The sequence below is a fragment of the Staurois parvus genome, unplaced genomic scaffold, assembly GCF_062004578.1.
Source record: "Staurois parvus isolate SC_StPar_1 unplaced genomic scaffold, SC_StPar_1.0 ptg000439l, whole genome shotgun sequence".
NCBI classification, from domain to species: Eukaryota; Metazoa; Chordata; class Amphibia; order Anura; family Ranidae; genus Staurois; species Staurois parvus.
In genome coordinates, this window is record NW_028318235.1 from 5,281,992 (window position 1) to 5,297,110 (window position 15,119).

General features: G+C 41.0%; 1 protein-coding gene across 2 annotated transcripts in view; it reads left to right on the forward strand.

The window, feature by feature from the left end:
- MFSD12 (major facilitator superfamily domain containing 12) overlaps positions 1-15,119 on the forward strand; it is a 172,825-nt gene that overhangs the window by 116,136 nt on the left and 41,570 nt on the right. For both annotated transcript variants that reach the window (XM_089687901.1, XM_089687900.1), the window contains exons 6-8: positions 4,081-4,173; positions 4,280-4,450; positions 13,626-13,720. In XM_089687901.1, the coding sequence (XP_089544027.1) occupies positions 4,081-4,173; positions 4,280-4,450; positions 13,626-13,720 (359 nt within the window). The remainder of the gene's footprint in view (positions 1-4,080; positions 4,174-4,279; positions 4,451-13,625; positions 13,721-15,119) is intronic.

Below are 15,119 nucleotides of genomic sequence, written 5' to 3' on the forward strand. Positions count from 1 at the left end.
TCAGCCAGGTGGTCGTTTCAACAGGAGACATGAAGAGAAAAGTGTTTTACCAGCTGAGGTAACTTTCAGCTTGGCTGGGTAGAGCATAACATAAGGAAGGCCTGTGGCCCGTAGACTGGCTTTTTCCATAAGAGGCTTGTTGCTTCTGACCTTTCGCAGAGAAGTCCGGAGATGGAGTTGCCGTTGTAAGAGAGTTGACCCTACTCTGCACAAAGTATGACCACCTTGTCTTAAAAGTTGAGAAAATGAGGCTGTGGCAGGGTTCCTGGTGGAGGAGGCCAGAGCGGGGTTCTCGACCTGAGCCGTGAGGGCAGCTCTGAAATCCCGAATAGCTTGCATGATTGCCAATAGCGTGGGTTTTGCCGCCGCTTCGTCCTGTGATTCAGATTCCAAATGGAGCGATGTAGGGCTAGGAGATCGAGATGGGTGCAGCAAAGTGTCCTCCAAAAGGCTTCGTGGGTGCCGGCATCATGTTGATGGTGGAACTTAGTGAGCTTCTCCACCACTATAGGAGGTCTGTCCTGCCCAATTTTCACCATGACGGGGAGTGGAGGGTAAGTAGGTGGCAAAAGTGGGTGAATACACCGCAAGATGACTGATCAGATCCATAGTACAGGTCGGAGCACTAGGAACTAGCATGCGTTCAGGTCCACCATCAAGCCACACCCCTGAAATCTTCCAATCTCTACTTCAATTGGGAGCTTTCCAGTCATGTAACCGCTGTGATGGTCCATCACAGTGGTCACACGATCAGAAGCCCACCTCCCGGCATCTGAAACTCCTTAAAATGCATCGGTCCCAGGGGGTAAAAGGGTAGCTTCATTTTCTCTGGGGAAAAAAAAGTAGCTCAGAAAAAAACAGCATATACAATTGCTACATAGACAATATTGTTAAATATTATTGAAAATTACCTATTTTCAGTTTGCAGCACTGTAATTTTCTGTATATTCAATGCAATATGGCAAACTTGGCGTTCTGCACAGCTTGGGAAATATTGTTTCTTGCTTCTGTAATTGGCTCACTGATTTTCTGCACTAAGATACAAGTCAAATTTTAGTTATTATTTGCAACAGAAATGTAATTTTTTGTTATACTCCCAAAGGTTTAATCACTTCTAAGAGAAGCAGACCCTACATTTTCTTCATTAGAACACTGCAAGTTCATCAGCTGAGTAATAATGAAAAAGTCACTCCCATTCAAATTAACTCTGCAGACAACAAGCCGCTTTTCCTTCAGCGCAGAAACAGCACTGCAACAAAGTTTATTAAAATCGCTGCAATGTACATTGTTCACCCAGAGGGGATTGGCTTTTTTTAATTATCCGCAAGAGTGGAATTACGCTTTAAGTAAAGTTTCATTCTTTAATGTTTATATGCAACCCGGGGATCATCTTGTCAATATTTTATCTTACAATAGTATCTGGTTCCTATTTAACCTGTCTGCCTCATTATTTTTTTGCCCTCCCCCTCCATGTAGTTTTAATATACCTCAAATCTTCTTACAAACACAGCACGACACCTTACATTTACTTTCTTACTTTCAGGTGCTTTTTGTTTAGTTTATATGTTGTATCTCAATAAAAAGTTCTTTAAAAACCCTTATTCTCTCTTAAACCAAGATTTTAGCCATGTATTTTACCTCTTTATTGTGTTTACTTTGATTTTACTGTGGTGCCCATGGCACAGGCAATATTGCAAAGAATATAACATTGAAGGAAGTTCACTCCAATGTATAGATTTACAAAACTGCTGTTCTAGAACAGGGCAGGTTTGGGATTAGATGAAAGTTAAACAAGGAGATGTTGGCATGGAAAAGCATCAAAGATACAGTTTAGATGTTAGGAATAAACCTAAATAAGTTGATGGAGATTAATGGAAGGTTGTCATCCAGAACATGGGACACTGGCACCCAAGGCACAGATTACCAAGGTACAGTCAGGTCCATAAATATTGGGACATCGACACAATTCAAACATTTTTGGCTCTATACACCACCACAATGGATTTGAAATGAAACGAACACGATGTGCTTTAACTGCAGACTGTCAGCTTTAATTTGAGGGTATTTACATCCAAATCAGGTGAACGGTGTAGGAATTACAACAGTTTGCATATGTGCCTCCCACTTGTTAAGGGACCAAAAGTAATGGGACAGAATAATAATCATAAATCAAACTTTCACTTTTTAATACTTGGTTGCAAATCTTTTGCAGTCAATTACAGCCTGAAGTCTGAAACGCATAGACATCAAAAGATGCTTGGTTTCATCCCTGGTGATGCTCTGCCAGGCCTCTACTGCAACTGTCTTCAGTTCCTGCTTGTTCTTGAGGCATTTTCCCAAGAACAAGGTGTATAGAGCCAAAAATGTTAGAATTGTGTCAATGTCCCAATATTTATGGACCTGACTGTATCTTTTAACTCCTCAAAAGAACAAATTGTTTATATATTTTTTTGTATTATGCTGCAATTTCTACCTATGTGATGGCAGCCTTGGGTTTTTATTTTATTATTTTGTCCTGGAGAATTTCTGTCCTAGACATATTGAGCAGCATTGTCACCCTATAAATGGGAGTGTGTAGTCCACAATAGTAAGGAGCAATGCTAGCTGATTAACTTCAGTTCTTTCTGCCTCTGGTGGACTGTTACCCATTTTACAAGAGTTTTGGCTTAAGGAACAGTTGCTTTTTTTTTTTTTTTTTTTTTTTTTTTTCAGTTGAACAGATATTAAAAAAAAAACAAAAACATTTATTTGTATAATTAACAGGTCAAAAGGGAGCAAATTAGAGACATTTATTTTTCTAGTTTACATGTACTTTAAACAGAAAAACGTGTTTGAAAATAAGCTTTTTACCTTTTTAACAAATAGTGGGTTATGAAATGGATCAATTAATACAATTTTGAGCCATTGACAAACACTGACAAGGTGTGTTGATTCATTTATTAACCATTTGTCTACTGAGCACTTTTACCCCCTTCCTGCCCAGGCCAATTTTCAGCTTTCTGTGCTGTTGCACTTTGAATGACAATTGCGCGGTCATGCAACACTGTACCCATATGACATTTTTATCATTTTTTTCCACACAAATAGAGCTTTCTTTTGGTAATATTTAATTGGCACTGTTTTATTTTTTTGTACTATAAACAAAAAAAGCAAAAAGTTTGAAAAAAAAGTTTTTCTTTGTTTCTATTATAAAATTTTGCAAGCAGGTAATTTTTCTCCTTCACTGATGTGCGTTGATGAGGCTTCACTGATAGGCTGCACTAATGAAGCGGCACTGGTGGGCATTGATGAGAAGTCACTGATGATGCACTGATATGCAGCAATGATGGGCACTGATATGCAGTACTTTTGGATAGCACTCATGGGCGGCACTGATAATAATGGCACTGATCATCAGTGCAGATCTCCTCTGTCACATTTGCTGGTTATCGGCAGTACTTTCCTTACGCTGTGACAGCGTGAGGAAAGTGCTGCCGATAACTGGCAACTGTATTTACTTTGTGATCTGCTGTGTCATTGGACACAGCTGATCAGGTGGTAAAAGGCCGCTGTGTTTAGCCTGTTACTTTATGTGATTAGCTCTGTCCTTAGGACACAGCAATCAACAACAGCGCCGTGTGTGCATCGCTGCGGGTGCGGTCTGGGAGGACATCCATGGACGCCTTTCCCAGAACTGGACAGGCGTTTAATGATATCTGCAAACACTGATTACAGGCTTCATTGTAGAGTAATGCTGTTGTCAAACTGCCAATTTGTCCCCCCGCTGTGCGCAAAGTGGCATGTAGAATAGCTAGAGAGGTGCGGGTAATAAAAGGGGATTCAGAGACAGGGAGTCAATTGGCAGTTTGGCATGTGGAACAACTGGAGAGGACGCGGAGTTGAGGGTACAGGGATATAATGGCAGCATGTGGAACTACTAAAGGGGTGCTGGGTAGAGTGCAAGGGGAATTGAGGGTGAACTTGTGGTGAGGAGGTACTTGGTGCATGGTACATGGTGATTGAGATGTAACCTAAAATTTAGGTTGTACACCAAGCTGCTTGTTTTTGATTAAACTTTTTTTTTTATTTTTTCCCCTACAGAATTATATTGCCACCATTCCTTTAGTGATGTATGTGAGTGGCTTTGTTTCTTCATTTCTCATGAAACCAGTTAATGCTTGGATAGGACGCAATGTGAGTTTTGGAGTTTCTGTAATTTTGTATTTTGATATTTTGCCTGTGAACGTAGTTGTCCTTTTTGAGTAATTTGACTCATTGAATTTATTTTCATGTCTTACAGCTTACCTATTTTATAGGTCTCTTGGCAATTGCAGTGTTTGCTGCTTGGGTGGCACTGAAACCTGACCTTGGAATATCAGTCTATGGAGCTGCCATAATTTTGGGCTCTGGTTCTGCAACAATTCTGGTCACTTCCCTATCCATGACAGCTGATCTCATTGGACCTCACTCAGTATGTACATTAATGTGTGCGTCATTTTCAGTTTATGTCTATGGATTATATTGTATTATCCACTAGTGAGAAAGGAAGAATGCTTTATTCCCATCAAGACCAGGATATTTTGTGCCAGATACAAGTGCTCACCTGCTAACTAGTATTGTAACTGTGGTCCGCTTTTAATTACTTGCATTTGCTTTTGGAAGGAATGAATAATTGGCAGTCTTAGAATGTACCGCCAATTAATAAAGCAGACTATTAAGGTACTCAACATCGTCTGATTAATAAAATCAAATTTGTATTGATATCATGTAAAGAGTAAAAAGTGAAAAAGCGCCTTTAGTATAAAAACAAGCTGCTATGCACGGAATTAGGTACCAATACCCTATAAAAGAGACAATGTATATAGCAAGTGCAGCGCTCGTAGCCAATAAATTAAATAGATAAAAATCCAGTATCATAAACCAAATAGAATAATTATAAGGAGCAGTCCCATAAATATAAATCAGGATGAAGGAAATAAAATATTCAAAGGTGACTTCGTTGTCCGGGTAAAGGTGGAAATGAAATGCGCACTCACCGGACGCGCATATTAAATGCGCCTTGTATGTATAAATCCTGATGTTAAGTAGTAGGGGGTCTTCCTTCTGTTGGAACCCAGATGAGTTGTCCTTCTCCCTTAGAAATGCTTGTGTGGTCCTAGTGGGTGCTGTCACTCCCGATGGGCTAGGTGGTAATTGTGAAAACAATAAAAGACGGGCTGTTTCACAATTGGAAATGAAATGAATATATGAACTTTGCTCCCTAAAACCCAATGGCCTCAATATTGAGGTCGATATTAACTGTTTCATTGAAAATAGTTAGACACCTCCCATCCTGTACATGTACTCTTCTGGGTCTTATTATTAGATCATGGTTTTTTCTGATATTTTATTCGTTCATTTATATATACATTCTTATATTTTTATATTGTTTATTAGCTATCTACATGGTTGGTGGTTATGTTAAATACTCTCACCATGTCTATCTATTTGAGTAGATTTTTGACTGTACTATTTTAATATATGAGGACGACAATGGCACATGCGCACGGACCTTAAGTCCATGGAAAATGGGACATTAATTCTTTATTAATCTTTTACATTAAATTATGTTTTATATCTGGTTATTTTATTTTATACTGGTTCCACTATCTGAGTGAAAAACCAGTTTTTGTTTATATTGTCCATTATAGACACTGTTAGGATGAATTAATTCATCCATTAGCATCCTTCTATCTAAACACTAGATGGTGCTGTAGGTTTTCCCTCTATACTAAAGTTTTCCCATATAGCTTCTCTTTTTTCCCATCAGGTTTAGATAGACATCTATTCTAAATTTGTCTTGATGGGTTCTATTATGTTTATAATAGGTCTATATATGGCTTTTCATTAATGGCAAGGGACATCGTTATAGTCCCTTGCCGATTCATTGTATCCTCTCCCCTTAGATGAATATACAGACAATCAGTCTGTTTCTGTATGGGATAAGACTAAGGAAAAATGGCGCCCGTAATCCCCGCGCATGCGCAGTTCGTTCTGCGCTATTCCAAAATGGCCGCGGTCTACTGCGCATGTGCCGTTTTTCGTCTAGAAATACGAACGGCGCGTGGCGTGTTTGGCGACCCCCCCCCCCCTCTGAGGACGTGCAGTAGCACGATACGCGTCAGGAGGAGCCACACCACGCCGTGACGTCACGCCGCCGGAGCATCGTGGAGCTCCGGCGGCCATTATAACATACCAGCTGGTCAGTCCTCCTACAGACAACTGTCTGCAACGTTTTTTTATACTTTTAATGTGAAGTACCTCTTTATTTAATAAAAAGTTAACCTACTACACTATGGGAGTATCCTTGTTGTCCCCTGGGGGAGTACTTTAGCCCACAGGTCCAACGCTGATACGGATCACCACCTACCACCTAGCCCATCGGGAGTGACAGCACCCACTAGGACCACACAAGCATTTCTAAGGGAGAAGGACAACTCATCTGGGTTCCAACAGAAGGAAGACCCCCTACTACTTAACATCAGGATTTATACATACAAGGCGCATTTAATATGCGCGTCCGGTGAGTGCGCATTTCATTTCCACCTTTACCCAGACAACGAAGTCACCTTTGAATATTTTATTTCCTTCATCCTGAATTATTTATATTTATGGGACTGCTCCTTATAATTATTCTATTTGGTTTATGATACTGGATTTTTATCTATTTAATTTATTGGCTACGAGCGCTGCACTTGCTATATACATTGTATTGATATCATAATGCATTAAAAATCTATTTAATAAGTAACCATATTGCTCTCAGGAATCATTTTAGTGCATTTTTTACTCGTTTACAAATTGTCCCAATTTTATGCCTATCTGTTCATAAAGATACATTTACAACTTAATGTTATGCAATTGCATCATATGCTATATTGACAAAAGTATTGGGACATCCCTCCAAATCATTGGATTCAGGTGTTTGTATCACCTCCATGGCCACAGATGTATCAAATGAAGCACCTAGGCATGCAGACTGTACAAACATTTTGTGAAGGAATGGGTCTCTCTCAGCAGCTCATTGAATTCAAGCGTGGTAGCATGATGAGTTGCCACCTGTACAATAAGTCCTTGCTACTAAATATTCCACGGTCAACTGTTAGTGGTATTATAACAAAGCGGAAGCAACTGGGAACAACAGCAACTCTGCTATGAAGTGATAGGCCACGTAAAATGACAGAGCAGGGTCAGTGCATGCTGAAGCGCACAGTGCGTAGAAGTCGCCAGCTGTCTGCACAGTCATTGGATAAAGACCTCCAAACTTAGTGTGGCCTTCAGATTAGCACAACAGCAGTACATAGAGAGCTTAATGGAATGGGTTTCCATGGCCAAGCAGCTGCATCCAAGCCTTACATCACCAATGTGTTCTCTGGAATAACGAATCACGCTTCTCTTGTCTAGCAATCTGATGGATGTGTTTGGGTTTGGCATTTGCCAGGAGAACAGTATGGGGTTGTTTTTCAGGGGTTTGACGTGGCCCCTTAGTTCCAGTGAAGGGAACTCTTAAGGAGTCAGCATACCAAGACATTTGGGGCAATTTCATGCTCCCAACTTTGTGGAAAGAGTTTGGTGATGGCCCCTTCCTGTTCCAACATAACTGCACACCAGTGCTCCAAGCAAGGTCCATAAAGACATGGATGAGGTAGTTTGGGGTGGAGGAACTTGATTGGCCTGCACAGAGTCCTGACCTCAACCCGAGAGAACACCTTTAGGATAAATTAGAGTGAAGGCTGTGAGCCAGGCCTTCCCGTCCGACATCAGTGTCTGACCTCACAAATGTGCTTCTGGAAGAATGGTCAAACTTTCCCATAGGCACACTCCTAAACCTTGTGGACAGCCATCCCAGAAGAGTTGAAGCTATTATAGCTGCAAAGGGTGGGCCAACTCCGTATTCAACCCTACGGACTAAGACTGGGATGCCATTAAAATTCATGTGCGTGTAAAGGCAATACTTTTGGTTATATAGTGTATATTACCTTCACATTGTGTTGATTCTTATGGTGATATAAAGATTGGGCGACTTGACTCAACACATTTACCGGAACGTCATCAGGAGTAAGAATGAGGCTTGTTAAACGATAGAAACAAAAACGTGTACAATAAGTAGTATAATGTAATCCAAAGACTAGTAATTTAATAAACATCAGCCAGTATCAAAATTTACATAAATTTTGCGTACGATCTATGCTGGAGCAATATCACTAAAACACTCTATGGGTGAGCACAGAGGTACTGGTAGGGTAAAGGGAATAGAGACAGATACCCCACTAAGATCTCTCCTTCTTTGGCAATACCTCTGCACTCACCCAGGGAGTCTTTTAGAGATATCGCTTCAGCATAAATTGAATGTGCATTGTATGTAAATTTTTTAATTGGTTGACTTTTGCACTTAGTTTCTTTGGGCATTGCAGATAACTTTCCTTACTCTGCTTTTAATAAATAGCCTGTTCATGTGATGTGTTTTAAATGTAACAAATGGCTAACATCTGTGCAATCCCATTTTTTTTTTTTTTTTTTGTTCCTAATGCTTGTGTAAGGTCACAGAATCACACTTGGTGCTTGTTCACACTTTTTCCTTTGATACATTTTACATTGGAATCAATGACATGTCATTGTGCATTATCACATGGTAGCACACACTGCAATGCAGTTTGTAATGCATGTCACATTAATGCATGCTGATACAAGTTGACAAGCATCTTAATGCATGCACTAACATCTAATTGGGGACCACATCAAGAAAAATGCAATTTCGTGAAATCCTAGTTATGTGAATAACTTAAGGACAATTTTTTTCTTTACATTATCGGACACATAGTGTATTCATAAGCCTTACGACAGGGTTATGAAGATTAGACCCCCCTTGGGGGCTGAGGTGGCTGGATTGGTGAGTACAAGGAGTTTATGTAGAGGGGGTCAGTGTCACAGGACAGCTGTACTTTAAAGTGGTTCTAAAGGCTCAAGTTTTTTTTACCTTCATGCTTTCTATGCATGAAAGTAAAAAACCTTCTCTGTGCAGCATCCCCCCCAGCCCCCCTGGCTCCCACTGTTGTCAATCACAGCCAGTGACCCAATGAGAAGAGAGAACAGGCAGGGCCAAGTCGTGGCTCCGTGTGCGAATAGACACACGAAGCAGCGGGTGTCCCCACAGCAAGCTGCTTGCTGTGGGGGCTTCCGACAGGAGGGAGGGGCCAGGAGTGCTGGTGGGGGACCCAAGAAGAGGAGGCAGCTCTGTGCAAAACCACTGCAAAGAGCAGATAATTAGACATGTTTTTGTTATTTTTTTGTTTTTTAAATAAGCCTTTAGAACCACTTTAATTTTATTTTCCCACTTTATCCTTGGCCACCTGACTCCCAGGCCACCTGAGTGCTACATAGCAGATACAGTGCAGAGAGGTTGTCAGGCTCAGGCCACCAAATGAGGGAGGCACAGTTTCTCTTGCAGTTACTCTGGACGACCAAGCTAGGTGTGTAGTTCAGCTGGTGACATCATGACTGAGGCAGGGTCCCTGGCAGCCGCCATCGTGTCTACCCCTCATGTCAGGCACAGGTCGACACAGCAGATCTCCAATGGCAGCATGACAGTTGAGTTGAAAAGCAGCTGGAGCAGGAACTAGAGGTCACAACCACTCTTGCTCGTCTGCAGAAACATTTTCTCTGGCAGAACTGCTGGACGTAGCAAGTATTTCCAGAGACTACGCATATATACTTTCTTTGTGGCAGATTTGGAGGGGGATCTCCTGGGATAACCATCACACTAGTGGTTTGACACAGCCTTCCATGTAATTTGCCTCCAAGAGGCAATGTATTCCTTGCGGCTCTGACTACCTCCATGTATTGGGTACCTCGCCTACGTTGGGGCACCTTCCTCCAATTCCTGTGTGACAAGGGAGGAATTTTTGTTTGGCCTTGATGGGGTACAGCAGTAGCTTTCCAGGATACTTGCCTTTTAGACCACCTGGGTTACAAATGAAAGCAGAAGGAGACCAATCTATTCCAGTAGAAGAGGATGTGATGGAGTCCTTCTCTGAAGATTCTACTCCTGAAGAATCCCAGGGTCAGAGGTTATCTCAAACCCAAAAACCCTTTGTGAATTTTCTTGCAGACATTGTTTGCACTTGTTTAAAATGACCACTTCCCGAGTTCTCTTCTCCAAAGGTTTCAGGACTTGGATTACCTGTGGCCACCACAAAATCCTGAATCCTTCCCTACACGTCCTCACCTTAAGGATGTTATGTACACAGGTTTTCGCTCTGCCAAAAAATTTGACTTCGCAATAACCCAAAGAGAATGAGTTCACTAAAAATGAAGCATGCCATCAATGGATCTGGAGGTTACTTGTCTCAATAAGGTGACTTCAGATACTGAAGTGTTGGTCAGCAGAGTCTCCCTGCAAGAGGCATATGGAACGTTTATCTTTTCAATGGGAATGTTTGGCTCTGCTGTGGTTGATTTACATCCTTAAGATATCAGGGGTAAGAGAACTAAGTCACCTCTTAGAAAAAAAGGGTAAACATGTGGTTCATAAACCTGCCAGTCCTTCTACTCAATGAAGCATTCCTTTCGCCTTGAGCTCATGTGAGGGATGTTTGCAGAGATTTAGGAGGAGATTGTGGAAAATGCAGTAACTTGCATCTGCAAGCTGGAATTTCACATCTTTCCCCCTCCCTGCTACATGTTTTGAAATGTTTCTTTTGAATCCACAAAAAGTAATCATTCTAGTTCCAGTGGACAAAAGGTTTTGTGGGATCTGGATGAACCTCTTCATGGTTATGAAAACAAACTGTGTTTCGGCCCTTTTTTGATTTCAAAAGACTAAACAAGTTTCTTTGTGTGCAAATGTTATGGATGGAAGTGGTGCCTTTGGTGGTGGCCTCTCTTCAGAGTGGAGATTTCTTGGCATTGGTGGACATAAAAGATGCTTACCCACATGTTCCGCCCTTTCCCCCTCATCAGAAGTTCCTGAAGTTTTGCATTGGAGAATTGCCATTTTCAGTTTGTGGCCCTACCTTTTTAGCCTTTCCACCACCCCTAGAGTGTTCACCAAGGTCGTGGATTTAGTTTTGTGCTTTCTGCAGACCCAGGGTATCCCTATTTATAGGATACCTAGATGACTTGCCTCTGAAGGAGCACTCTACTTCTCACACTCTGGAGAGCTTTGGCGGGGTTCTCAATTTCCATAAATCTGCCTTACTCCCAGCCCGGAGGTTATAATATGTGGGCCTGACCCTGGATACTGTCCAGGTGAGAGTGATCCTCCCTCCATAAAAATGTCTTACTCTGAGGATTCGATTTGCTCAGGACTGTGACATATCCCTCAATTCTCCTTTGCATGATGGTCCTGGTAAACATGGTAGTCTGCTTTGAGGCAGTGCCCTTTTTCCAATCTCATTCAAGGACAGTGGAATGTTTTCACGGCATGGTTAAATGGTTAGCACTTCCACCTGGCAGTACTAGAGTTGTTGGTTCGAATCCAACCACGGCACCACCTGCCTGGAGTCTGTGTGTTCTCCTAGTGCCTGCACTCCAAAGACATACTGGTAGGTTAATTGGTTCCTGTCTAAATTGGCCCTAGTATGGATATGCATGAATGTGAGTTAGGGTCGTTAGATCGTATGCTCCTTGATGTGAATGTAATAAATAGATATAAATAGATATACATGAAAAGCGCTGTGTAAGTTTACGGTGCTATACCTGTAACAAATGAAGCTTCAGTAGCTCAAGTTTGTAAGGCTGCTACCTGGTGTTCAGCTCATGCTTTTACAAAGTTTTGCTAGGTTGATGTTAGAGCAGCTGTGGATACTGCCTTTGCTCAGTGTTTTTGCAGGCTGCTGTGTGAGGTTCTTTCCCTCTCTGGTTTTGTTTTTTTTCAAGCTTATAGGCTTGTTGCTGTGTTGCCATCTCCTTGTAGTCACTGCTTTGGGACACCCCTGTCTTAATGATTAAGAGGCTTTGTGCCTGTAAAATTCTTTTGAGTACATCATGGGACACAGAGTTTCTACCCTTCTGTCTTGTGGGTTATGACTTGCAGCAAAATGAAGCCTTGCCTAACGGAAAGGGGTTGTGCCTAGTAGGGGACCATCTGCCTTTTTTTTTCGCCAGTTTCCAATCACCTGAAGATGACAGCAGGAATAGAACACGTGTTACGTTTTTATTGCTGTCTGTGCCTCCACTAGGGGGATTCACTGTCAATATTTGTCCATTTTACAGTTATTACGTAAAGTAAAATGGAGAATTTTCATATTTTAGGTTGCCACTGGAACACAGAGGGGCAATCTTCCAATTAAGATACTAGTTCTGATGACCCCGGTAACAGGATCCGTTAACACTCATTTTGGAGGGATTGCTGCTCAGTTCCTTTTCTTTGGCTATGGGACAGGAGGTTATATAATTTTCCCTGAAGGAATACCGATGACAAAAACAATGTCACAAATATGAAGTTCTGAATATGATGCTTCACATAGCGCAATGCCGTGAAACACCAAAAAACATGGTATAAAATACAAAGTAACATTAACCCTTTGACGCCTACGTCACACTAATATACGGCCTCACGGAACTGGGCTTTTTTCCATGGGGCAGCATATTTGCGTACCTGTCTTTGTGCTGGGAGCGCGCCCCCAGCATAAAGACTGGTGTCACTGAGAGCCCCGGGTCCCGTTCTAACGATCGGGACTCCCAATTCCGGGTCACATGATCGCTGTGATAGCCTCTGATTGGCTATCACAGTGATCAATCACTGTGCAGCCTGGCCCTCTTGCTTTTTCTCTCCATGAATGGAGAAGAGATGCATTGTATCTCTCTAACTCCTGGCATAGAGAGAAAAAAAAATGTTAAAGAAAGAAAAAAAATTTATTTTTATTTTGAGTTGTTTTTTGGTAGTAGGTTATGATCGTAACAAGAAACACAGCTAAATAAAAAAATATATTTTTTTTTTACTATTTTGGGTCAGTTTTCCTTTGATAATAAAAAATAAAATCAGGAGCTATCCATTACCATTTTACCACCAAATGAAAGCCCAATTTGTCCTGAAAAGATAAAGGTATAATCCACATGGATGTACAAAGTAGTTGTGATGATATGTACGGTTTTACTAACACATGTCAACGTTGCAGAATTGTGCTTAGGCATTTATATTTGTTTTACCCTTAGGTGTGAAGGGGTTAAATTCACAACATACAAAGAAAAGTATATACCAACACCAACTATCCAAATATTTAATATGGTCATCCAATAAAAAAATATTATAAAGTGATAAAATAATCAGGTGTACAGCTGTTGGAAAAAAAATGTCGATTTCAATATCAGTATACCTTTTTGTGTTTGATCTTTGTGTGTTACGAATGTAGGGTTATTTTGAATTTTGTGTCAAGCTTTTTGGTGTGTTTCACAGCGATGTGCTATATTACACAGAGGAGTGTTGCTTAGTAGTTTACCGAAGATAACGGAGAAGACTGTGCAGTTTAGCCCTTAGGAAGTTACAGGGACACAAGATTTCAGACCAGATAATTATTGAGGTTTAGATATACTTGCAGTTTTTTTCTGTGTAAAGTATAGTACGGATTGCTACAACTAAGACACTATCTTTATTTCTTGCTTTGCAGGTCAGTGCAGCTTTTGTATATGGCGCAATGAGTTTCACTGACAAACTGGCCAATGGACTGGCAGTTTTGATAATTCAGTCTATGCACCCATGTCAGTAAGTATTTCATTTTCTGGAGGAAATCTCTTAATACATGATACGTTTTATGGTCTAAAACTGCAGTTTTTTCTACCCATTATTATCACACCAAAAGGGTTATATTCATATGAATTTGACTAAGCTGATGGCTGCCAGCAATTTTTGCAGATTGGGGTGAGTCAGAATGCAGGTAGGCAACTGGGTTATGCATTACAACAATATGTATTTAATTACAAGGCATCAGGGCATAGATATTTAAATGATGATTGGGGATTCCTCTTTTTGGCATGTAGAGTAATACCTATTTGAGATGCCTGAACTGGCATGCCAGTTCCTGCTTCTTCAGGATCTTCGCTGTGTAGAGCCTGCACATTATCCCTGTCACAACCTTCATAAGTGTCACTACATCCATTTATTCCTAAGAGAAAGTGAACTAAAAGTGCATTTGCCCTGTCTTACACATGTTCATGCAGACATATTTGCCGCATTGTACTCTAGGTTGTAGGTGTCCCAAGAAAACCATGTCAAAGTGACCAGCAGATCCAGATATACTTAAAATTGACCTTGTAGTAAAATAAATCTAACCCCTACCTATTAGTACCCCAATTAAATCCATTAAAGATGAATTCCAGGCATGGCATAGTTTTATTTCATTCAGAAAATGCAATCTATTGTGTCCAAAATAAAACATTGTAGTTATATTAAAACCTCTTATAACGTGCATTACATAAACTTGAGGTAGAAGAAAGTTGCAGAGCACTGATTAGGGGATCTGCTCAAAGGGAAAAGTTTGGACAACCCAAGAGTAAAATATACAGTAATGCAATAAAGATCCATAGATCCATTTTATAAATTGCAGAAAAAGTTGAGTAGGGAATCCAATCAAAGTAAAATTAACCACTTGCCTACCGGACACTTATACCCCCTTCTTTACCAGGCCAATTTTAAGCTTTCAGCACTGTCACACTTTGACAGTTGCGCTGTTATGTAAGATTGTACCCATATGACATTTTTATCATTTTTTTCCTCACAAATAGAGTTTTCTTTTGGTGGTATTTAATCGTCGCTGGGTGTTTTACTTTTTGCGCTATAAACAAAAAAAAGTGCAAAAAAAAAAAAGTTTTTGTTTCTATTATAAAATTTTGCAAACAGGTAATTTTTCTCCTTCACTGATGGGCACTGATAGGCGGCACTAATGAGGTGGCACGGAGAGGCGGCACTGATAGGTGGCACTGATGATGGGTACTGATAGACAGCACTGCTAGGTGGCACTGACTGGCATCACTGCTGGGCACTGACTAGTGGCACTGCTAGGTATTGACTGGCGGCACAGTTAGGCACTGACTGTCGCAACTGCTGGGCACTGACTGGTGGCACTGACTGGCAGCACTGATGGGTGGCACTGGTGGACACAGGT